Here is a 25,857-nt window from a genome sequence, read left to right on the forward strand (position 1 = left end):
CCGCCCGTGAAAGTCAGCGACTTGCGGCGGGGCTCGCGGCGGCGCAGGGAGCGCTCGTTGGGGGTGGCGCAGCTTGGCGAGGGGCGGGAGGCTCTGCCGGTGCAGGCCGCGCTCCGGCGCCCTCAGGGGCGGGCCCTCGGAGGGCGGGCGCTCCATCAGGGAGGGGCCGGTGCGGTGGAGGATGAGCTGGACGTCCCCGGCGTACTGACCCCAGGTGTTCAGGGAGGCCACGGGGCTCTCGTGAGGGGCCAGGTGACGCTCACTGTCTCGCCATTTCTCCACCAGAGTGTACCTCCCCGTGCGACCTGGAAAGGACAGGCGGCATACTGTGTTCAAGGTTGGATCTCTTTTGAATGTCGTTTCATCCGATTACTGTCAATTTCATAATCGTAGTGATAAAATGTGTACAAACGAACAAGCGCAGTAGAACCGGCATACATACAAGGACACGTCAGTCAAAAGAAAAACATATGAATGAAGATTGGTAAAAAAATCAAAAATAACTATATATTAATGGTGTCAGTTAAACGCGTTATTTTTGTCCTAGCAAACTTTGTAGTTTTTTTCATTGACTGTTGCAACAGCTAGCGATGTTGGAAAAACTACAACACCCCACCGGATGTAGCTAGACCGGAAACTGGAGCCCCCCCAAAAGTTTCATTAGCCCCCCCAATAAAAATAAATTTAAACTAAAAAATATATATATATTTTACATATAAATGTGTTAATTTCTCTTCCTAAAACCCACTAGAGGACACAATTTAAAAGGATATTAAAAAAATTCTAGGGGAACATGCCCCCAGACTCCCCTAGTTTTGCGGGGGTAACAGGAAAAATTATAGGTTTTATCTAGGGGCTTAGCCCCCCCAAAAGTGTGAACCTAGATTCGCCCCTGGAGTGGATGGAGAGCGAGAGACGCCAAAATGGATGCCATGGAAAGTTTACTTTTAAAAAGTAGCCAAATGGTTCCATTGACAAGACCAAAGTGATCTGTGTGTGTTGTCGTTGTGAACTGAGCCATCATCGCAGCACGTCCAGTCTGAGATACCACTTGATGGCCAAGCACACAGCTGATGCGAATTCTCCGCCCCCTCGTCAAAGCCAGACGATTGCAATGTTGTTTTCGATAAAAAAACACATTTGCACAAAGCAAGCCGGTCCACTTTTCCATGTTGATAAGAACATTAAAATTAGAAAAAATAATGGGACAAAAAGAAATCAAGGGACATTTAGAATAGATGAAAATGTGCGATTAATTGCGAGTTAACCATGACATTAATACAATTAATCGCGATTAAATATTTTAATCGTTTGAGAGCACTTATATATTATATATATATGAAAAAAGAAACAAAATTAAAGAAGGAACGGCATGTTACCCGTATGTGGTAATTATAATGTATTATAAGATTATAAGAGCATTCTGTTAGAAATGGATACCCAGGAACCCACAACAGAAGCAGAACTCTTCAGTCCAGTCCAGAAAAACCCTATGCGGGTCTGATGTCATCCAACGCCTCTGCACTATAGCGTACAGTATGGGTCCCTGTATGGGGAGGGTAGAGGCAGGGGCGGGCTGGGCAGGGATGGCTGATTTTCCCTGCCTGGCAAGGGATGGAAGGATGAGTCAGACTTTCCCCCGATCACCACCACCCCCCCCCCCCAATCTGTGGGAAGTGATGTCAATACAGTCTGCTTCAGTGCTCCTCTGCTTGCTGACGCAGAAGAGAGAGAGGGGGGGGGGATGCTGTTGAGGGGATACATGCATGTAGAAGAGAGGGATGATAGAGGGTTCTGGTCCCCTACAAGGCACTGTAACCAGCCTCAGACTAACACAACCACCCCAGCAGGGGGCTGATGAGTAGGAGGAGGGGGGGGGGGGGAAGGGGGGGATGGGGTTCCGCTGTATTCCATTAGGCCTGCATTCAGCGACAGACTTGTCGCTCGCTGTCCGAACCCCCGCTGCTTTTAAATGGAGCTCTGATTACAGGAGACTCCTTCAACAAGACACATCAGACAGCTGTGGAGTTGCATTGGGCTCCTGAGGTCAGAGGAGGGTCACCCTCTCTCTGGACTGCCAGGCGGGCCCATCGCTGTGGTTGTGTAGGGGGACGTGCAGCTACAGAGCGGTGTCGTTACAACCACCAGCCCCCTCACAGTAGGGCTTAGTGACTAACAAAAGGCCCACATCCAATATGGCATTGGAACACATCCAGAACCAAGTGCATCCGTTGGGGTCTGTCAGGGTTGCGGTTATCGGGGTTGGACCACTTACCTATGGCCTGGGCCAAAGCGATGACAACTTCCTGGCAGGTGGTTGCCTCGGTGACTCCACAGACGACCCTCTGGACTCCGTCCACCCAGACCTTCAGCTCCATACTGGGCAGGGGCACGATTTGGTAGATCAGGGTGCGGTGGGGGGGGCGGTGAGATCGGGTCAGGTCAGGTCAGTCTGGTTCGGCTGTGATGGGAAGGCCTCATCCTTGGCACCAGCTTCAGGTTATGTTGCAGGAGGATACAGGGAGCAGCTGGGTCCTCTTTGGTGTTTCGCTCCTCACTGAGGGAAAAGAACGCAGACAGAAGTTGTCACCAGGGGCAGAGAACGCGGACGCGGAACTTCCCAGGAGCCTCCCAAGATCAGGTACAAGCTGCGTGACGAGCCATCGCCGAGGACAGACACAGTAAACACAGAACCTCCGGGCTTCGTCTGAAGGGAGTCAGGCGGCTGAGCGGTTAGGGAATTGGGCTGGTAATCAGACGGTTGCCAGTTTGACGTTGTGTGTCCTTGGGTAAGGCACTTCACCCTACTTGCCTCGGGGGAATGTCCCTGTACTTACTGTAAATCGCTCTGGATGAGAGCGTCTGCTATATGACTAAATGTAAATCTGTGCTCACATGGAGGACATGAGACGCCCCCATTCATCAACAGGTCTGGACTCAAGTCTCAGACTGCACCTACCAGACTGCACCTACCAGACTGCACCTACCAGACTGCACCTACCAGACTGCACCTACCAGACTGCACCTACCAGACTACACCTACCAGACTGCACCTACCAGACTGCACCTACCAGACTGCACCTACCAGACTGCACCTACCAGACTGCACCTACCAGACTGCACCTACCAGACACGATAGCCCTCCTTCTTATTTTCGAGGCTGTTGAGAAACAAGAGGACATCCCGCACAGTTGGGACCCAGGCCCATGTAGTCAGGCATAGCACGACCAGCTGGCCCGGTCTCTGTGGTTCGGTTGCCATATCAATGGCGGGGGGAGGTGAATGGGCGGGGGGGGGGGGGGGGCAGGAAGGGTCTGACAGCGAGACGGGCCTCGGCCAACTTCCTGTTTTTGTCCGGGAGGCTCACCAGGAAGCAGCGAGGAGAGAGGAGGAAGGTGGAGCGTGAGGAGGATGGAGCAAAAAGCAGGAAAGGAGCAACGAAAAAAAGAAAACCGAAGGACAGGAAAAGCAAGTGAGAGAGAGAAATGGGGGGAGCAGGAAAGGAGTCGTAAAAAGCAGAGGGAACGAGTAAAACAATCCTGCATGTAAACGCCCCCCCCCCCCTCCCCTCCCAGCACGCCCGCCCGCCCAACCCAGTCACAGATGTAGCTGCTTTCCACACAGATTCGATGCTAATTGAGACATTTTACTGCTCAAATGTTTCTTCACACAAGCCCTCAGCCTGTCCGAGGGGACCGTGAACCAGATGGACTGACGGTCTAGGAGAGAGAGCTTTCTGTTTGCCTCAGAAACTGACATGGTGTCCTCTACATTTAGCTTGACTGTTTACAATTCTGCACACAAAATGGCTCCCAAAAATGACCTTTAAAAGGCCTTTAGATGGCTATAGCTGAGAGCGTTAACATATGTGCCATCGACAAAGACGTCTTTCTAGCAAATCTAGGACAGGCACTGGACCAGCATTGTGAGAGCACTTTTTTCTAATCATCTTTTGGACCAGCGTTTCCCAGGTCCTGTTAGATCTGGAAAAGCGAACAAGACTGCTTTTGTGACCGGGGCTGCCTTGCGGACAACATGCGGGAGCAGCATGGCCTTGGCCCAGATTCCCCCCCGCCACCTCCCCCCCTACGCCCCCGTCGGACAATGGGGAATGGACCACCCAGCAGTGTGGAGCTGCAGAATCACAACGCATCCACAGATTACCACTGCACAGCACCCTGGGAAACAGCAGGCAACCAAGTCAATTGAGAGAGAGAGAGAGAGCGAGAGAGAGAGAGTATAAGAGAATACCTGAAAGAGAGCATGAATGGCCTCTGTCCAGAGTTGGAACGCCCCTAGGGTCCTGACCTCCACACTGCAGTGCTGAGGTAACGTCCAGCTCTACCCCACCCCCACCCCCACCCCCAGCCCTCGCATTCTCTCTGCTGCGAGGCTCCGTCGCCTCAGCACAGGCAGAAGCAGCGAGGGCCAGGAGGAACCACACACTCCTGCCAGATCCCATCAGGACGCCTCCGACAGAACATTGAAAAGGATGACCTCTCTTTCTAGAATAAGGTGAAAGGAATAGACCTCCCCCCTCAGCGTGTGTGTGTGTGCGCATGTTCATGCGTGTGTTATTATGTGTTTGTGTGTGTGTGTGTCACCTTTGTCTCCGGTGCGCTTCATGCCCTCTCTATTTAAAGCTGGTTAGAAAGTGGTTTTAAATGAGGACAACACTATCCTGGGGGGGTGATAATGTTACAGTAAATGAGGGGGGGGTGATAATGTTACAGTAAATGAGGGGGGGTGATAATGTTACAGTAAATGAGGACCACACTATCCTGGGGGGGTGATAATGTTACAGTAAATGAGGGGGGGTGATAATGCTACAGTAAATGAGAACCACACCCTCCTAGTCATACATCAATAGTAACAGACTCAGCACCAGCTCTTAAGTGTGGTACTATGATCATCTCTATCAGCAGGGTGCAGGGTAACACTGTTTAGGTGGAGGGTAGCACAGTGTTTAGGTGGAGGGTAACACTGTGTTTAGGTGGAGGGTAGCAGTGTGTTTAGGTGGAGGGTAGCACAGTGTTTAGGTGGAGGGTAGCACAGTGTTTAGGTGGAGGGTAGCACAGTGTTTAGGTGGAGGGTAACACAGTGTTTAGGTGGAGGGTAGCACAGTGTTTAGGTGGAGGGTAGCACAGTGTTTAGGTGGAGGGTAGCAGTGTGTTTAGGTGGAGGGTAACACAGTGTTTAGGTGGAGGGTAACACTGTGTTTAGGTGGAGGGTAACACAGTGTTTAGGTGGAGGGTAGCAGTGTGTTTAGGTGGAGGGTAGCACAGTGTTTAGGTGGAGGGTAACACTGTGTTTAGGTGGAGGGTAGCAGTGTGTTTAGGTGGAGGGTAGCACAGTGTTTAGGTGGAGGGTAGCACAGTGTTTAGGTGGAGGGTAGCACAGTGTTTAGGTGGAGGGTAGCACAGTGTTTAGGTGGAGGGTAGCACAGTGTTTCGGTGGAGGGTAGCAGTGTGTTTAGGTGGAGGGTAACACAGTGTTTAGGTGGAGGGTAACACTGTGTTTAGGTGGAGGGTAACACAGTGTTTAGGTGGAGGGTAGCAGTGTGTTTAGGTGGAGGGTAGCACAGTGTTTAGGTGGAGGGTAGCACAGTGTTTAGGTGGAGGGTGGCAGTGTGTTTAGGTGGAGGGTAACACTGTGTTTAGGTGGAGGGTAACACAGTGTTTAGGTGGAGGGTAGCACAGTGTTTAGGTGGAGGGTAGCACAGTAGCTGTGGGCAGGGTGCAGGGTAGCACAGTGTTTAGGTGGAGGGTAGCACAGTGTTTAGGTGGAGGGTAGCACAGTGTTTAGGTGGAGGGTAGCACAGTAGCTGTGGGCAGGGTGCAGGGTAACACTGTTTAGGTGGAGGGTAGCACAGTAGCTGTGGGCAGGGTGCAGGGTAACACTGTGTTTAGGTGGAGGGTAGCACAGTAGCTGTGGGCAGGGTGCAGGGTAGCACAGTGTTTAGGTGGAGGGTAGCACAGTAGCTGTGGGCAGGGTGCAGGGTAGCACAGTGTTTATGTGGAGGGTAGCACAGTAGCTGTGGGCAGGGTGCAGGGTAGCACAGTGTTTATGTGGAGGGTAGCACAGTGTTTAGGTGGAGGGTAGCACAGCGTTTAGGTGGAGGGTAGCACAGTAGCTGTGGGCAGGGTGCAGGGTAACACTGTGTTTAGGTGGAGGGTAGCACAGTGTTTAGGTGGAGGGTAGCACAGTAGCTGTGGGCAGGGTGCAGGGTAGCACAGTGTTTAGGTGGAGGGTAGCACAGTGTTTAGGTGGAGGGTAGCACAGTAGCTGTGGGCAGGGTGCAGGGTAGCACAGTGTTTAGGTGGAGGGTAGAACAGTGTTTAGGTGGAGGGTAGCACAGTGTTTAGGTGGAGGGTAGCACAGTAGCTGTGGGCAGGGTGCAGGGTAGCACAGTGTTTAGGTGGAGGGTAGCACAGTGTTTAGGTGGAGGGTAGTACAGTGTTTAGGTGGAGGGTAGCACAGTAGCTGTGGGCAGGGTGCAGGGTAACACTGTGTTTAGGTGGAGGGTAGCACAGTGTTTAGGTGGAGGGTAGCACAGTGTTTAGGTGGAGGGTAGCACAGTAGCTGTGGGCAGGGTGCAGGGTAGCACAGTGTTTAGGTGGAGGGTAGCACAGTGTTTAGGTGGAGGGTAGCACAGTAGCTGTGGGCAGGGTGCAGGGTAGCACAGTGTTTAGGTGGAGGGTAGCACAGTGTTTAGGTGGAGGGTAGCACAGTAGCTGTGAGCAGGGTGCAGGGTAGCACAGTGTTTAGGTGGAGGGTAGCACAGTGTTTAGGTGGAGGGTAGCACAGTAGCTGTGGGCAGGGTGCAGGGTAGCACAGTGTTTAGGTGGAGGGTAGCACAGTGTTTAGGTGGAGGGTAGCACAGTAGCTGTGGGCAGGGTGCAGGGTAGCACAGTGTTTAGGTGGAGGGTAGCACAGTGTTTAGGTGGAGGGTAGCACAGTAGCTGTGGGCAGGGTGCAGGGTAGCACAGTGTTTAGGTGGAGGGTAGCACAGTGTTTAGGTGGAGGGTAGCACAGTAGCTGTGGGCAGGGTGCCATCTCTTCCAGGCGTGCCAGCTCCCCGCATGTACCCTGCCGGTGCCAGTCCTGGGGTGATGCCCGTAGCCTGGGGTGATGCCCGTAGCCTGGGGTGATGCCCGTAGCCTAGGGTGATGCCCGTAGCCTAGGGTGATGCCCGTAGCCTAGGGTGATGCAAACATACACAGGCACACACACGCCAAACACACACACAACAAACATGCACACACATGTAGACACACACACACACACACACACACACACGACAAACATACACATACGACAAACATGCACACACACACGTACACACGCAACAAATATGCTCAGACACACATGCCAAACTTGGACACATGAAAAGCCTGGGATGGTGTCTGTTTGAGAATCTAGAACTTTCCACCTCCTGCCAAAGAACATTCCGCAAAACGGAAAGATCTCACATTCCACTCCAGGAAAGACGGACAGACATAGACACACTGTCAGACAGACAGACACACTGTCAGACAGACATAGACACACTGTCAGACAGACATACGGACAGAGACAGACATAGACACACTGTCAGACAGACAGACAGACAGACAGACAGACAGACAGACAGACATAGACACACTGTCAGACAGACAGGCAGGCAAGTCCCCTGTCTGTGTAACAACCTGTGTCCAGTGAAATGCGTGAAGGGTTCTGATTGGCTCTTCAGCCGGCAGGTCTGGACCTCATGCCCTCCACTGACTGTAAACAAGCCACGGTAGGCACCTCAGAGTCACCCACCACACACACGGAGGACATCCACACGCGTGGCAAACCTCCACAAGGACAACACACACACATGCTGAGTAGGCAAACAAGTACAAAACCACACACACCAGTAGACGAGGCAGGCTCAGGTGTCATACTATCATATAACCTCTAAAAGGGAATACATATCTACAGTGCCATGCTAAATACCTAACATGGCGTTGGTGGGTGGGTGAGCTGACATTAACATAAAACTCTGTTGGTGCTGTATTGCATGGGACGTTCTGTTACTACCTTGTGGCCAATGAAGTGGACTAGCATTAACAAATACAAATTATGACCATAAACCAACAGGCAAAAAAAGGAATTCATTAGTCAGTGGCTAAGACGTTAAAAGTAGACTGCTGGGGGAACAACCAAACTATGATGAGGACAAAGACAAAGCAAGAAAACAGTTCTCTTCCACAACTGCTTCCTCCATGAACAGACATGACTGATTCTCTGTTGCCGGAAAGGCTACAGGGCCTATTGTTCACCGTGGTCAAAAACATTCAACCTTTTTGGCAAAGCAGACAGGTCAAAACACAACAAAGTCACTCACATGTTATGTAAGTATCCTTCTACCACCAAACAAGGGCCGACATCGTCTCTTAAGGAAGAGAGGGGGAATTCTCTTTACAGACTGCTTGACCATGGGGTTCCTGGATTCAACTACTCTGTCTATTTCCAAATTAACTTTAATTCAAATTCCTCTTCCTGTCAGGGTTACATGTAATTACTGGCGGTTTACTCACTGCAGTGTAATTGGGAACAGACGCCTGGAGAACTGGGTCCCTGTGTGCCTGCAGACACAGACACGGGGTGAAGATGGCGGGGGGTGGGGTGGGGGGTTTGCTGGTGGAGGCTCTCCTGGAGGAACTGGCCGAGCACTGGCATAGTCATCCTGGAGCCTGTGAGGGGGCTGGTGGGGCTGCACAACACTAACAACCTGGTATGCGGCACCCTGGAGTGTGTGTGTGTGTGTGTGTGTGTGTGTGTGTGTGTGTGTGTGTGTGTGGAAGGGGGGAGGGGGGTCTCTGGATAGTGGAGGCCCAGACCAAAAATATTTCCAGGCAGGCAAGATAGATGGACTGGCACTCAGGTAGGCAGAGAGGCAGGCAGAAAGACAGATGTGCAAAGAGGCAGGCAGGCAGGCCTCTCTGCAATGCCCTCTGCCAAGTTTGTGAGCGCTCTGGAGCAGAGCTCAGGCGATCACCAAGGAACGGGCCTTGATCCTGCAGCGTGGAAGCCGATAGCATCGACACTGGGCATTCTTGGCCTATGAGTGTGCAATGGGCCGTAACTCACAGATAAGGACGTCACGCTCCCCCACACCCCTCAGATCTCCGAGCTCCTTTTTTACAGGAATGCAAAACCTCTCTGCTTATTCAGCGAACTGCTCCAGAAGACCTGAACAGACCTTCACTCCAACACTGGCGCACGTTCATAGTGAGGGGCGATGAGCTTGTTGAAACTCACTAGGCTGTTGCCAAATCTTCTAAGCAAGGTAACTAAAATGGTTGTCTGAGCAATCCTAGCAGGGCACCGGATCAAATACATTCCTGAACAGAGGAATGTCAGTCGTGTCGTGTTTGTCTGGTGTGTCATCACTGCCCACCCCCCCACCCCCCCACCCCATACTGTGGCAGCTAGCTTTCTGTCCCATCAGACGAGCGGCTTGTTTAAATTTGCTTTCTGCAGAACGACAAGACCTGCTGCCTTCAATACAATTCATTCGAAACCTAAAACAAAAGTACGGTTTTTGGTCACTGTCCAACACTCCAAATCTCTGTGTTTATTGGAGGGGTCTGGGGGTGAAGGAAATGAGTCACTTAGGAAAGATACTTTTCCACAGGTAGACTGGATGAGTGTCTATCAAAGGCCATACAAACCTCACACTGTTTACAGAGTCACTTAGCTCTCATCCGGGTTTATTTCCTTCACACAAACATGTAAAGCACGTTCAGCTCATCGACTACTCTTTTTGATATTTCAAGTCATTAAACGCAGTGACTGGCTCCGATGATAAAGCAACTGTGTTGAGACACAGTACAGCCAGCATAAGCCCCCCACACCCGCACCCACACACCCGCACCCACACAAACAAACCTAAGTAGGATGAAGCATCCGTTCAAAAACACCCTGCCAAGAACTTGACGAGAATTTAATCTACAGCCTCAATCCTAAAATCTGAGTTTGAGACCTCATGGATTTAAACCTAAATCCAGTCACGCACCCTGCAACACCCTCCTAGTCACCACCACCTTCCTAGTCACCACCACCACCCTCCTAGTCACCACCACCACCCTCCTAGTCACCACCACCACCTTCCTAGTCACCACCACCCTCCTATTCACCACCACCACCACCACCCTCCTAGTCACCACCACCACCATCCTCCTAGTCACCACCACCACCTTCCTAGTCACCACCACCCTCCTAGTCACCACCACCCTCCTAGTCACTACCACCCTCCTAGTCACCACCACCACCTTCCTAGTCACCACCACCCTCCTAGTCACCACCACCCTCCTAGTCACCACCACCACCACCCTCCTAGTCACCACCACCCTCCTAGTCACCACCACCACCCTCCTAGTCACCACCACCACCTTCCTAGTCACCACCACCCTCCTAGTCACCACCACCCTCCTAATCACCACCACCACCCTCCTAGTCACCACCACCACCTTCCTAGTCACCACCACCCTCCTAGTCACCACCACCACCACCCTCCTAGTCACCACCACCCTCCTAGTCACCACCACCACCTCCCTCCTAGTCACCATCACCCTCCTAGTCACCACCACCCTCCTAGTCACCACCACCACCTCCCTCCTAGTCACCACCACCCTCCTAGTCACCACCACCACCTTCCTAGTCAACACCACCTCCCACCATGCCAAACATCAGATACCACCGCTCAGCTCCAGTCGGCTCTCCTAGAAAGAGCCTCTGTCTTTCTGGGTTCTGCAGGCCTGGTTGTTATGTTTGACTCCAAAGCCCCGCCCCGTCCCACTAAAGAGGGCAGCGCTGGCAGGAGCCCCAACATCTGGACGGCACGTTTTGCCAGCAATAATGCCGCCTTTGTTCCCCCAGCCATGTCCATGCTATTCAGGGCCGATGCTTTGAAGCCCTGAGGCTGAGTGGCGTGCAGCAGAGCAGGGCCTGCAGACGCACCAGGCCGATCAGCACAGTGGGGCCCAGGGTTATCAACCCCCTCAGATAAGAACAGAGCTGGTCTAGGACCAGCTGTGGCCAAATATGTGACATGTTGAGAGGCTAGGGGCTGATCCTGGAACAGCACTCCTAAAGGCTTGGTGAATGATAGTTCAGAACTCCGCTCGCAGGGTTCTGACAGGATTGTAGATGGTACCTGATGGTACCTAGTTGGTACCTAGTTGGTACCTAGTTGGAATTGGGTGGAATATCCTGACAGACTTTCACACCCATTTAAAAGAGACACACTTTGTGTACAAGTGAAAACAGCAGTGAGGTGACTAAATCCACACTATACAAAAGCAAGAACAGTAAACAAGATGATTTCAAGGTTTAGAATTCTTTGTCTAAGTGTTGCATAAGACATTCCTGGATATTCATTACTACATTTCCATTACTTGATGTAGTGATGTAATGTACTTGGCCACACGCTGATCTTTTACTAGAAAAAAAATGTAGACACCCACAGCTGCTTAGCGTGGTCCCTCAGACCTGATCGTGAGAGCCTGAGGATATTAGGAGGTAGAAATCTTAACAATTATTTCAAAACAAGGAAGATCTACAGGTCGCCTCCGTCATAGCGGCAGCTCGTGCAGACCAACATCAACTTTAGTACACATCAGTGAGTGAGTGTTCCACAATCCCAAAGGCTGATCTTGTGTTGTTTCTCAGTTCAAACTTGTGCTAGAATGGAGTCCAACTAAAGATGTGGAACCACTTTTATTTAATGACACAAGTCATTAAACAGACAATGTCCATATGAAAGATAACACATTTTGATCAAACCATTTAAATATTTAAAAGGCGAGGACATTTTTTTTTTCCAATGATATTTTGCTGACCGGTGTTGATTTAAGTGTGTATAGGACTATCTCACTCGTTCAAAAGAGAACATTTGAAAAGAAAGGTGTTTGGCCTACTTGTTCTGTAATTATGTTGTTTTGTAAGTGTGAAGCGATCCATAGCAAGCAAAGAAATAGGTTATGCAGAAGGAACTCCTATGCAGTTTTATAATAACGGTTCCGTTATCACGGTGCTCCATTTATTCTGGATCTGGATACCATCATAACATTTCTACGTCAACATTGAAGAGAAAAAAAACAAGAAGGTCTTACCGCTTTAACTACCGATAAAGCAACCGCGATCCAGGACACGAGGCTATAATCCAAACTGAAGTTCAGGTAAAATATTTGCTGTGGTGGCAAAGAATGAGCTCCAACGTCATTTCTCAGCACAATCCAATAAATCACATCTACGAACTGCGACAAAGTAACGGTAACACCAAAGAGCAACTGCGCCCACGGAAAATCAGGTCTAACGCTGAGCCCGTTGTCTGAAAGTTTGTAGCGGCGCTGTCTGTGCGCTAGTCCTTGCGGTCTGACTAGTAAGCTGCGGAAAATCAACCTCTACCCATTTCATTACTCCTACTAGTAAATGCAATGCATCTGAACTGGGACACCGCAAGGCATTGTGGACCATTTTAAAGCTGCAACACCACCCGCCAGTGACGGGGGTCTCTCAAGAATTCCAGAGCTTTGAAGGAGCCCGATAAACCATAGTATGATTTTAGCTCTGCGTGGAAGAAAGTGGTGCACACCTGTGTTGACATCGTTTTAATGTAAGAATGCACTGATGACTGACACAAGATGTGATCAAACTTAAGCTGTAAACTGATTCAAACGTTTCACAACACAATGTTTGCTTTTTACAAGCATCCCATCTCTTCAGATTCATAATTTCAAAAACCTTTACAGAGATAGCCTTGTGAATCATAGTGATATGGCGAATAACACTTGAACTGAGTATATTATCAAGTTGCATAACTTTACCACAGACAGTATAAGGGTCCAAACCGACATGGGGGGGGGGGACCGTGAACTATAAGGTTCTTCAGTGAGACTGATGTGTTGGGCACTCTGGGATAGTCTACTTTGTGTGCCGCTAATCTTATCTTCTCAGATATGCTTTGAGGTTTCTGCTAATGGATGGAATTTCTCCTCACTCCTCCTGTTCAGTTGGTGATGACAGATAGACCAAGGTGCCAGAGAGATTGATGCAACGTTTGCTGAAGAAGGCAACAAGACAACGTATTAATTTCTCTGTGTGGAACAGTAGGCTATTATAGTTTGCAATTTATCCAACGTAGGGATATTCATAAACCTTCTAGAAAAAGCATAGCTTCTTCAAATTCTGCATCCAGATAAGAAGACACAGCATTTGTTTGAATCTTAGTATGAAAGCCAGATGAGCGATTAAACAGGATACCAGATGAGCACTAACAACTTATGTACTAATGTAAATGTTCGTGTTTTTGTGTTTTTCCTCCCATTCAGCCGATGGGACTGGCTGCCATTAGAATCAGACACAAAGAACTGGAAGCTGCTGATGAACATGGACACATACAGAAAATAACATTTAGTGTTAAAGTGGTCTGAAATGGCCTATAAGTATAACTGAGCAGTCAAAGGCATTGTGAAGGGCCTCGTAGATGTATACTGACATCTGGTGGCGACTTGGAGCCATGACCTCTTTGGAGGTCAACCTGCGCAGCTGTTGAAAAATGCCCATGTTGTGAACATAGACCAGAGTTATCTGTTTTCATAGCTATATATATTTTGAAGTCAATATGAATATCTTAATTCAACCAACAAAACGGCAATAATTAGCTTTGCATATCAGCACTAATAATAGATTCAGTTTACACTAAACAACTACTCTGGTAAGCACTCTTGGAATGTGGGCAAGCCTTCTCTTCCTTGACTTTCTTGAGTGTACAGATCTGACACAATTTAATTTGGTAAAAACCATGTTGTGTCAATCTTGGTGTGGCTATCTCTATATTGTTACATCAGAGATGGATAGATAGCCACAAGGACAGCGGACCCATGGCAGTAACGGAGTCTGTGTTGCGCATCGACTGCGCGATGATGCGTTGGTTGGGACGTTCTATCATATCGCTAATGTGTTGTCTAAATACTCCGATAGGCAACTACTTTGGACTACCGTAGTTATGCTATCTATAGTGTTTCAGGATGACTGTCCTCCATCTAATTTCAGTATGGCTGTTCATATTTCATACATAATCATATTTATTTCTATGCACATTTTTGACGCAATACGTATTCTAGGGAAGGCTTAGGAAAACTGACACAGGATTGCCAAATCATGTCCTTGGTTTGGAATGACGTCCCAATGCTACATTCCAGTTATATTTAGAGCCTATATATAGCGGAGTCGCCCTATAATTGTTGGTCCGCTTGCTGTAGAGGCAGGATCTTGTCCATATAAATGAGAGATTAAATAATTATCATAGTACAGAATCACCTAAATCCAACTGGGTTTTTGCATTGAGTGTTTCTACACAAGTTTGTTTTCAATTAGGTCATAGCCTACGCCCAAATCGATCTCTTTCAGGGAAAATAAATATACGAATAATAAGAATAGAAGTTGCCTAAATCATGTTCCCGGAGGAAAAATACAATTTCAGATAGGGCGCTATACATTTAATTCAGATTTAATATTTAGGATATTTACAGCTTTTATCAACTACTGTTATGATATGATCAAAACCCAGAAACCGGTTGAAATCCCCTGCTATGCTCTCTGGGTAAAGTGATCTCCACGACGCTACACCCGGTATCCGCCCATACAAGCGTTTAGGCCAACCTCGAATTCAGGACAGCAGGCCGAACGCTGTATCAAATGGAAAGTTCTATCGATTAATTTCCTCTCTTTCGTCCGTAGCTCATTGACATTTAAAAGACATTTCATGAACACAAATGCAGTCGTTTCAGTGTGAAGAAGGAAATGCTGAGATCGTGTGAAAAAGGACTATCTGTTTGACTTATTTGGTCGCTACTTCGGACACGGAACTCCACACTAAAAAGGTACAACAATTGAACAAGATCGTTACATTTGTTTTCTTTGTAGACAATAGGCAGAGGGGCGACGTTGTATTCTCTCGTCTGCCACTTAGTTCAATGTTTAGTCATTGAATGATTTCATACATGTAGAAAGATTCGCCGCTAAAAGTAAGGGGAAATGTTTATGCAAACTACGCCCAATTGTTAACCGTGCCTGGCCCTGCAATGCAGACTTATGCGGTAGCCTATATGGCGGCTACAACTCGCCCATGAATGTGATGTGTAGTGGCCCTGGCTTGTGTCATTCAATCGGTTTAGAGTTCTTGCTGGCTTGTGGTTAACTTTAACATTTGGCACCGTTTTATCCCGGTATAATAATACCCATAAAAGCTGCAAACCCTCTGTAGCCATAACCATGTGCACCGTCCGCAAGCTAGTAGCCTATCTTTTTTTTGTTGTACAAAACGGGAGCAAATGCACAATGGATAGACAATAACGAAATCATGTTATCTTAGATCAGATTCAGATGTATGGAACACTTTTTAAACTCTAGATTGTTGTAATGTATGCAGAAGTTATGAGGCCTTGGTTAGTGTTTATTTGATAGCAGACACAAGGTCTGTTTAATTGTAACATAATCGTTCATTCTATTCATTATGGACACTTAACTATGGTGTAGAAAAGGGCAGCAACAGTTTTAACCAGAGAATACGATGAATAGCCTATTTCACAAAATTGGCTCTGGTAGAACAATCTCTCAACCATCATGAAAGGATAAACTCAGGGACAGTGCTTGTTTAGGCTCAACAACCTTGTTGATTATTGTAAATGACTGCTGACTGTACAGGTGTCAGGACGAACCAATCATTGGGCAGCTTTCGATATAACATGTAACGGTCATGACATTGTTCCATAGTTGCAACCATGGTGAGGCTACATTGTTTCCGCAAGTTAACATTCCATAATTGTAAACTTGCCCAATGAAAATGAAACGTAGTTTTTAATGTGCACTTTCTCAACTGCCACCAGGAGGATCATGCAAAGTTTTGGGAAGATAATCTTTCCTTTTAGTCTGAGGCTCATGGCCTGTGCTGTTAGCTGCAGAGCTTGTCGTTTCAGGTGTCACTTATTACACCCATCAACACAGACAGTTCGAGAAGTGAAGAAACACAAACTTGGTGATTATATCTGTATTAGAGGGTGGCCTGAGGCCTGGTTAGCTGTGGGTTTTGCTCAGTGTGTAGACGAGCCATGTACAGGGCAGTCTGCTCTCCCTTGTGGGGCTTATGCTCCGATAACATTATTGGATTTCTGACACAGAGTTTCAAGAGACACATTCTGAATTTGGCCCAAATTCTTAGTTGCCTGTTTGTGTTCACCTTTATTTCAAAGATCTTCAAAGATCGGGTAGCTGCTCACAATTTCCGATGCCGTCCACCTTTTTGGAATGTGAATTGGAAGTTACTGTGAGGGAGGTGTGTTTTGAATCGAGTTTGATGGTGTGTATTTATTGACTGACCAAGCCATGTTGGTGTGTGTTCCCCAGGTGAATCATGACAGAATACAAACTGGTAGTGGTAGGAGCTGGAGGCGTGGGGAAGAGTGCCCTGACCATCCAGCTCATCCAGAACCACTTTGTGGATGAATACGACCCCACCATCGAGGTAACCTAGTTCTCTCTGTGTGTGTGTGTTTCTTTAAAACTGTACATGTGTATGTGTCTAGCATGAAAGCACGTCTGAGACTCCTAAGAGAGTAGAAGTATTTTAAAACCAGTGATGTAGCTGGTTTTTCTGGTTGAAGACGCGATAGACACCAAACAGGTTTTTAAATGTAAAAAAAAAAAAAAATGTTCGTGTGCCTGTGAGTATTGCTCATGGGAGGTGTGCTTTGAGGTGTGAAATATAACTGCAATCAGAATATGATAGCGTTGATCAATTATGCATGCTCAAATGTTGGTAAAGATTTAAAGACATTCTGCTATTTAAATCTATGAATATTATGTTACAAGAAATGTAGGATCTTAATTTGCTCCATCAGTCAGTCTAATTACATGAGCTCAGTCAAAACAATGATGGATATCTGTGTGATTAAATTCTTGAGTGCTTTGACACTTTGGAAATTAAGACCCCATTATATTTTCTAAAAGCTATCAATTTTTGAAGACTGGAGGGAGATTGAGTGCTCTCCCCCCACTGTGCACACGTACGCACTCTCTGACTGGGAATATGAGACTAGAGATGTGAGGCCAGACAACATCTGCTCTGTTTCTCCCATAGTCTCTCAGAATGCCAGGACGTTGCCTTGCTAGTCTAAGAGCCAGGGTCGGCTCCAAGAAGGGGCATTGCCCCCCAATGGAATGCTGTGCCCCCTCAACAAATAATTTTGTTCAAGTATAAGGAAGAAATACTGGCATTGGCTGTAAATTAAATATCAAGATGGCTACACTTTCCTGCAGAATATGCAGGTCTGCTCTTATTTGGACTCATACATGCTTTGTAAATGAGTGCCCCCCTTGTGAAAATAAAAAATGACCCCCCATTTAATTAGCTCTGGAGCCGAGTCTGCTAAGAGAACATCTCACGATTGCACCCTAGCCACTAGAACCCGTGAACACCTCGGAAACAGGAGGTTTACAAGGAAGAACCAAAGGTCCAACGCCTCCCATACGGCCATGGCGTCTTCTGAAAGGGCCATGTAGAATAGCTCGTCCATCACCGTCCACGAACACCCTCTCAACCCTTCTCTTTCTGTCCTCTCGTTCGCTTCCTCTCTCCCCGTCCGCCTTCCAGGACTCGTACAGGAAGCAGGTGGTGATTGACGGGGAGACGTGTCTGCTGGACATCCTTGACACAGCAGGTCAGGAGGAGTACAGCGCCATGAGGGACCAGTACATGAGGACAGGGGAGGGCTTCCTCTGTGTCTTCGCCATCAACAACACCAAGTCCTTTGAGGACATCCACCATTATAGGTGAGGCAGAGCCCCTAGGTAGACCATCTACCGCTGGAGGTGAGGTACAGGCTCTAGGTAGACCATCCACCACTGTAGGTGAGGTACAGGCCTTAGCTAGATCATCCACCACTGTAGGTGAGGTACAGGCTCTAGGTAGACCATCCACCACTGTAGGTGAGGTACAGGCCCTAGGTAGACCATCCACCACTGTAGGTGAGGTACAGGCCCTAGGTAGACCATCCACCACTGTAGGTGAGGTACAGGCCCTAGGTAGACCATCCACCACTGTAGGTGAGGTACAGGCTCTAGGTAGACCATCCACCACTGTAGATGAGGTACAGGCCCTAGGTAGACCATCCACCACTGTAGGTGAGGTACAGGCTCTAGGTAGACCATCCACCACTGTAGGTGAGCTACCATGTGTTGGTGCAAGTTATTTGTGCACTATATTCTCTCCTTAATCTAAACCAGTGGTTGCTTCTCAACTGAGATGCGGTTGACGTTTCTCCTGAGCCGTCTCCGCAAAGTCTAAATGAGACCGTCCAAATACGCTTTTGTTTGCGAACACTAGTTTAGTAGAAACCTTTATCCAAAGCAACGTACAAATAGTGACGGACCAACAGTATTGCGGTTCTGTATTTGACAAGCCACAGTGCAACAGAATGTTACTTGTACGTGTATTGAATGGTTGTGTGTCCCTGTTCCAGAGAGCAAATAAAGCGGGTGAAGGACTCTGAGGACGTCCCCATGGTCCTAGTGGGTAACAAGTGTGACCTACCCTCTCGCACAGTGGACACCAAGCAGGCCCAGGACCTGGCCCGCAGTTATGGCATCCCCTTCATCGAGACCTCGGCCAAAACCAGACAGGTGAGGGGGACTGGCTACACACACACACACACTCACACACACACAACTAGCTAACCAAAACCAGACAGGTGAGAGGAATCACCCCCGCTGCCCCCACACCTACACACACACACACACACACACAGACACTCACACACCAATCCCCATTCTCCCCTGCCGTGGACCTACAGGAGCTTTTTAAATATCTAGTTGGACAGTTTAAACCAAGTCAATCAACTTGTGAGACTTGTGTTATTTTGTGTTAAGCTTTCCCATTGACCAAACCCCTCATTCCCACACACACTTGGAGGGAGGCCAAGACCCTCATCCTGGGACTTCCTACCCTCCCATCACATTTATTTGGGTCTCAAAGGTCGCCGAAATATCATTATAAGAACATTTATTATTATATCATAATAACAACCTAACCAAATGAGCCTAAACCAGCTGTGTCAGGTCTCTTAATGGCTTTATAATCTCAAGCCCTCAATCTGCTGCTCTGCTGAGGTCTTCGTACTGTCAAGCTGCACTTGATTTGTTCCACGATCCATGGACGTGTGCTTCCCCTCCTAATGGGGCTTGGGAAAGCGCGGGGTAATGTGCTGCACATCGTTAGAGCTTCTGTGGGTAATGTTTTTGATTTTATTTATGGACGATAATTGAATCGGCGCATGCTTCTCTCTGTCAAATGTGGGATGGTCTCTCCCATTAACGAGCAGCACAATGGCCCCTCGCTTTCCATTCAATCAACTGATCAGTAAACACATGTCATTGAATGTGCATGGCAGGGAAAATGGTTGATTATTATTTGGGGTATCATGATGATGATGGTGGTGATGATGAGGAGGGGTGTGGGGGGGGGTCTGGCAGTGGGAGCAATCGAAACAGAAGGATGCGTTGTGTTGGTGGCGTGTGGTGTTAGTGTTGTGTTGTGGCGTGTGAGCTTGTGTGAGAATCTGGTTGGACGGTGCTTTGATCATTGATCAGTCGCTCCTCCTCTTTCCTGCCTTCATCCAATCACAACTTCCTCTGGTGCCGGGGAGGCTACAAGCCTGATTCTTCTTCCTCCAGCTCACTCCTCTCCCCTTGTTCTCTCACACTCCTGTCAATCAGGCACATCTTGGTGGGGTTCATGTACAGCTGTCTCCACTGGAAGGTGGATACCTAGCTGTTAGCCATAGAAGAGAACTCTTGGCATCACCCAAGAAAAAAGAAAAAGAAAAAATTGTTGAATTTCCATCTTATTTTATAAAACAATATTTGGGCTATTCTATTTGTCATACTTTTCCCCCACTTGCACAGCTGAATTTGGAGAGGATGAGATTTATCCTGGTCCAGTAAAATTGTTTACTCAAACTTTTCCCCTCACTGTTAGCAAGCTAGGCACAGAACTACAAGGCCATTCTCATAGCCTATGGGGCAAAATAGCCCCCCATATAGACCCTGTATAGTCCCTCTTATAGACCCTGTATAGTCTCTCTTATAGACCCTGTACAGTCCCTCTTATAGACCCTGTATAGTCCTCATTATATACCCTGTATAGTCCCTCTTATAGACCCTGTACAGTCCTCATTATAGATCCTGTATACACCAACCTACAGAAGCCGTATCCCCCTGGTCATAGACCCCCCCAGCCCCCCGTCCCCCTCCCCCCTGCGGTGCTCCCTAACACTGAGGGGCTGTGTTTGTACTGCAGCGAGTGGAGGATGCCTTTTACACCCTGGTGCGGGAAATCAGGCTGCAACGCCTCAATAAGCTCAGCAAGGAGGAAAAGACCCCGCGCTGCGTCAAGCTTAAAAAGTGTGTTGTGATGTGAACTGGGTAAGTGTGTGCTACCGTGCTGCTGCCACAGGTCTGTCTGTGTCTGTGTGTGTGTGTGTGTGTTGGGGGGGGAGGGGGTGATGATGATGATGATGATGGTGGTGCTTCCCGGGGTTCTCTGCCTTCCTTAACATAACCAGCTGGGTTCTGCTGAGTTCTGCTGGGCTCCCTAAAGGACCTCCTGCAGGAGCTCATTATTCCTCCTGCAGGGGGCGGGCCGGGGCGGGGGGGTGTCTTGGTGCTGTGTGCAGTGCATCGTGGGTGATTCTGTCACAGCCCGAGATGGGAGAGAAGGGAAGGGACGGTGGTGTGATTTTAAGGGATCATCTGTCTGCTGTGATCTGGGAGGATGTCATCTGTGGACGTGTTCCTCGTGCAGTGTGGAGGGAGGATGACGGTGCTCTAACCCAGATGCAGTCCAACTGGGGGGGGGGGGGGCGGGCGCGTCACAACAAATCTTCCCACACACACATTTGCCTTTTGTCTTGGTCTTACTGCCTCCCTCCTGCGGTCTCTCTATCACACTCCAAAGTAACTTTTGGCTCTTTCCTCTGCGCTTTCCTTTCTGATGCAATCTTGGGCAATGTCACACACGCTGAATGGCAAAGCCTTGATTCTTCTTCTACCTATATCTGTCTGTCTGGGCCCCCCTCCTAGACATCTCTCTGTCTGGGCCCCCCTCCCCCCTCCTAGACATCTCTCTGTCTGGGCCCCCCTCCCCCCTCCTAGACATCTCTCTGTCTGGGCCCCCCTCCCCCCTCCTAGACATCTCTCTGTCTGGGCCCCCCTCCTAGACATCTCTCTGTCTGGGCCCCCCTCCCCCTCGCAGGCACACTCGCCTGCTCCTGCTGCTTGATAGCCCAGACCCCTGCACATCCACTTCCAAAATCAACACGATGGGGACCCCTTGCAATGCAACAGCAGCCAGACTGGACACTACATGGAATTTGCATGACGTGGGAAAAATGAAATAAAAGAATGAAATGCTGACTCGTTTGGGTGAACCTTTTAACACGCTGTGGTCTGTCTGCCCCCTCTCCCTGTCCCCCTCTCCCTGTCCCCCTCTCCCTGTCCCCCTCTCCCCGCAGGGTGTTGATGATGCCTTTTACACGTTAGTCCGGGAGATCCGAAAACACAAGGAGAAGATGAGCAAAGAGGGCAAGAAGAAGAAAAAGAAATCCAAGACTAAGTGCATACTCATGTGAATAACCCTCAACGCCCCATCCCTCTCCCCCCATACCCCCCCCCCCCCCCCCCCCCCCTTCTCCGAGACAGACTAAAACTAAAATGTGTTCAACTGTTGAAATAATACATTTTGTACATTACACTAAATTATTATCCTCTTTATCTCAATACCTACATTGCTGAATACTAAACCAATGTGTCTGTCTCCCCCCCCCCCCCCCCCTGTTATTTGCTTCATTTGAAACCAATAAGCTTTATTTTCTGTTTTGTGCCAGTCTCCTATGTGTGTTGGTCCAGTCACTGGACAGGTAGGCAGGATGGCACACAGTCCTGTCAAAAGACTGTCCGTAACAACAAACTATCGATACTCTTTCATTGTACGCATGTTGGACATGGTTGTAACAACTTTTAAGATGTGATTCCCTGTGCTGGGAAGCCATGTCCTGCTAGGATTTCAACCTAGCCTTATCCAGTATGGACTGCCAAAGATGAATTCCATCCCATTCAGCCGTACGCAGAGCAGAGCAAGGACCAACACCTTAGTGGGCGAAATCCTTAATGTCCCCCCCCGTCAGGGTGTGCCCCCTTCAGGGTGTGCCCCCTTCAGGGTGTGCCGCTGTCGGGGTGTGCCCCCTTCCCCCCTCGTTTGGAGACGCCTCTGGGCAGATGTTGTCATCTGTTGACGAAGCTTCAGGCACACCCCTCTGCGTGTCTGTGTTTCTTCTCCTGCGTTATGAATCATTCACCTGTATTCAGTTAGATACAGCATTCATTATTAGATATTTTTGAGAAAAAAAGAAATGATTTTTTTTCATTTTTTAATCCATCATGCACCATGCTCTCTGGGAATGGCAGCCTTGTTTCAATACTGTGTGAATGCTCCCTGAAGTGACCCCCCTCACCCACACCCTGATCATGCACTCACACACACCCTGATCATGCCCTCACACACACACACACACACCTTGATCATGCACTCACCCACACACACACACCCTGATCATGCACTCACCCACACACACACACCCTGATCATGCACTCACCCACACACACACACACACCTTGATCATGCCCACACACACACCCTGATCATGCCCTCACACACACACACACACACACACACACACACACACACACCTTGATCATGCCCACACACACACCCTGATCATGCCCTCACACACACACACACACACACACCCTGATCATGCCCTCACCCACACCCACACTCACCCTGACCATGCTATAGTTTATACCCGACGAGACTGTGCATGCATGCAGCCTGGCGCTAACCCTGGTGGATCCATCAGTAGATATTTGAACATGCTCCAGTGTTATGTCATCGTTTGGTCATAGTTTCAAATTGGAGGGGGGGGGGGGGGCCTCAGTGAGTTGAACGTTGATGTCCCCGGATGGCAATAGAACAAGCCTCGTCCATTTTCTTCAGTCCAGCAACACATTCTGCTTTTTTGGCTTTGGTTAAATGATTGGCTTGACAGCTTATTAAAAAGCAATCGTACGTCAAACAGCATCTCTGTTCTTCAGCTCATTTTCTTCTTTTTGTTGTGCTGCCAGAAACATGTCCCTGAGTGTGGGGTCGCTGAAAGAGTTAAAAATATTGAAAATAACTTTTTATTTCCTCCAGATATGTTTATGGAGCTTGATAGAGAGGGGGCTTGTTTATGCTTGGAAAGACATGTCCCTGGACACCTTTTCAACTTAAATTACTGTCCAGTAAAATAATTAGTATGTAATTTTTTTTAATATTTCACAAAGCGTTCTGTGTCTGAGTGATGGAACTGGAACGGATGTCTGTAAATGAGGCGGTGATTGCCTTTAAATATGTTTTTATTCTGAATTTGTATAAAAAAACCCACCCTGGAATAAGTTGACAGATATTTCACCAACCTGTCTGTGGGTCAAATGTGCCTGGGCCTTGTACACAGGCCCGTCTGTGTGCACTTAGGTGCTACATGTCAACTGCAGCCCAGTGAACTGAGGCAACATCTGCACATTTCAGTGGTTTAGACCCACATATTTACACAAACGTGCGTGCATGTGCACACAACCAGACCTGCACAAAATGCTATTTGTGAGTAACAATATTACAAGTGATACAGATGACATAGACAATGCAATTTATTCTCAGAATGAAACTTACTTTGTTTTTGTTTTGATCCAATGTATTATGATATTTTTATTATGTTCATAAAGTAGATGTTGACTGGTTATGCGGTTTTAATTATGGAACCAATTTCTTAACAATGATGTTAAACTAATTCTGAAATGTCCCTCTTTACATCTTTATTGTTTTATTTGTTGCGTGCCAACGGCGGATTTCCAAAATGTCTTGTTTATACCCGGAGTGTATTTTAACAACCTTTGTATAGTTGTGATACTGAAAGGTGCATATTTTGTAAATCGTGCTTCAATTTGGTTGGTGTGTCTAAATGAATGTTGGGTTAAACACCGAGTCCCTCTGGGCATGGGCCCAGACCTGGGAAAGGAAATGAATGACCACTTTTCAACACCTTTTCTGTAGCTGTCTGTGAGCAGCGTGTGTAGTGTGGTGATCTGGTCTTGAATCACCACTCCTATTTAACGTGTAATAAAGACAACATGAAGAGGAACAGGTTTTTCCTGTATGTTTCTTTCAAGTGTGTGTATGTGTATATATATATATTTTATATTCCGCAATGTATGTGTACATATTTGATTAACGGAATAGGATGTGTACAATATATATGTGGGTATACATGCATGCACTGTGTTCACATCATGTTTATTCTTGGTTATGCATCCACACTTTCAAGCACCAATTTTACTGCACAGATTTACTTTAAAATAGAGGCTTTTTCTGTATAGCTACTTCATGACCGAGGTTTAAATAGGATAGCGGTTTTATTTTTAATTATAGAAGTACTGTTTAGCATGACTTTGAATTTGTGTTTGGGGTTCTAAGATCTGCCTTGGAATATCCACAGTATGTAATCGTTGTTTTACCATTCAAGCTGAGCTTTAGATCTGGTCCAGCAGAGGGCACTGTTCCTCCTTGTGTGTTCGGAGCGTATGGCGTCACCATCGAGTGAAATGGCAGACAGACAGACAGGCAGGCAGGCAGGCAGGACAACACTGGGTGTTACAGATGACACCAATACGGTATTTACTCCACAGGTCCACAGGTCTTGTCAAACTATGGAACTGGACACTAGTCTGGTTTCCCATCATGAGTTTTAATTAGTTTCATTTATTTAGTCTGTAATTAAACTCAATTAAATGTGAGAATAGCAACAGTGGGCTGACTCCCTGGACACAGACAGCTGTGGTAAACGGACTGTTGGGTTAGTTTGTTCATTTTTGCTGCGATAGAATATTTGGTATCTTTTGCCACCCCACAGTGTCCTTAGTTTTTCCAGATGTCTATCTTTAGGTCTGTGGTCAGCTGTGACAGAAGTGTGGACTTGTTGTTGAAGAAAGGAGCTGACGTTGATGTCACACATCAGCCTTTCATGATGGATGTTTTATAAAGCATCAGGCTCCACCCAGACCCTCACCAGCCTCCACCCAGACCCTCACCAGCCTCCACCCAGACCCCTACCAGCCTCCACCCAGACCCTCACCAGCCTCCACCCAGACCCTCACCAGCCTCCACCCAGACCCCTACCAGCCTCCACCCAGACCCTCACCAGCCTCCACCCAGACCCTCACCAGCCTCCACCCAGACCCCTACCAGCCTCCACCCAGACCCCTACCAGCCTCCACCCAGACCCTCACCAGCCTCCACCCAGACCCTCACCAGCCTCCACCCAGACCCTCACCAGCCTCCACCCAGACCCTCACCAGCCTCCACCCAGACACCCACCAGCCTCCACCTGACCACCATTAGCCTCCAGTCCCCCTCAAGCCTCCACGCTGGCCTCTGCAAGCGATCAGAAATCTCCTCCACCCAGTCTCCTCATCAGGTTCCACCGAAGCCTCTTTGACAGGTGACAGGCAGAGATCCTCCCTAAGAGCACCAGACACAGGTGCGCTTCTTTCATCATCTTCCACCAAGGTGTTGGAATGGGATGAACACCAGCCGTCTGCAGTAGGAAGCACCACAATGAGGCCCACAGACAACAGCTAAGCTTCGAGTCAAATGATAGCTGCTTGGAATGTGGCTTA

At 48.3% G+C, this 25,857-nt stretch overlaps 2 protein-coding genes across 3 annotated transcripts in view; one reads left to right on the forward strand and one right to left on the reverse strand.

Annotated features, from left to right (window-relative positions):
• Positions 1-12,598, reverse strand: part of LOC124477187 (ras association domain-containing protein 8-like) — a 15,890-nt gene extending 3,292 nt beyond the window's left edge. The window contains 4 exon segments of the mRNA XM_047034829.1: positions 1-62; positions 64-305; positions 2,276-2,557; positions 12,144-12,598. The exon segment at positions 1-62 is cut by the window's left edge and continues 109 nt beyond it. Of these exon segments, the coding sequence (XP_046890785.1) occupies positions 1-62; positions 64-305; positions 2,276-2,378 (407 nt within the window). The 5' untranslated portion in view covers positions 2,379-2,557; positions 12,144-12,598.
• A 2,043-nt stretch (positions 12,599-14,641) lies between these two features.
• On the forward strand, positions 14,642-21,773 carry kras (v-Ki-ras2 Kirsten rat sarcoma viral oncogene homolog). 2 transcript variants are annotated; one of them, XM_047033913.1, is made up of 6 exons: positions 14,642-14,915; positions 16,438-16,555; positions 17,684-17,862; positions 18,552-18,711; positions 20,387-20,511; positions 21,600-21,773. In XM_047033913.1, exons 2-5 carry the CDS (start codon positions 16,445-16,447, stop codon positions 20,504-20,506), a joined length of 570 nt encoding a protein of 189 aa, XP_046889869.1. In that variant the 5' UTR covers positions 14,642-14,915; positions 16,438-16,444; the 3' UTR covers positions 20,507-20,511; positions 21,600-21,773. The 2 variants fall into 2 exon arrangements, with proteins under 2 accessions (XP_046889869.1, XP_046889870.1); XM_047033914.1 differs by lacking the exon at positions 20,387-20,511 and having other exon boundaries at positions 14,644-14,915.
• The last annotated feature ends 4,084 nt before the right edge of the window (positions 21,774-25,857 follow it).

Source organism: Hypomesus transpacificus, chromosome 14, assembly GCF_021917145.1.
Source record: "Hypomesus transpacificus isolate Combined female chromosome 14, fHypTra1, whole genome shotgun sequence".
In the NCBI taxonomy this organism is placed as follows: Eukaryota; Metazoa; Chordata; class Actinopteri; order Osmeriformes; family Osmeridae; genus Hypomesus; species Hypomesus transpacificus.

Coding starts and splice junctions, on each gene's coding strand:
- kras (XM_047033913.1), top strand. CDS start 16,445: ATGACAGAATACAAACTGGTAGTGGTAGGAGCTGGAGGCGTGGGGAAG. Junction 17,863..18,551: donor GAGGACATCCACCATTATAG/GTGAGGCAGAGC, acceptor TCCCTGTTCCAG/AGAGCAAATAAAGCGGGTGA. Junction 18,712..20,386: donor CCTCGGCCAAAACCAGACAG/GTGAGGGGGACT, acceptor TTTGTACTGCAG/CGAGTGGAGGATGCCTTTTA.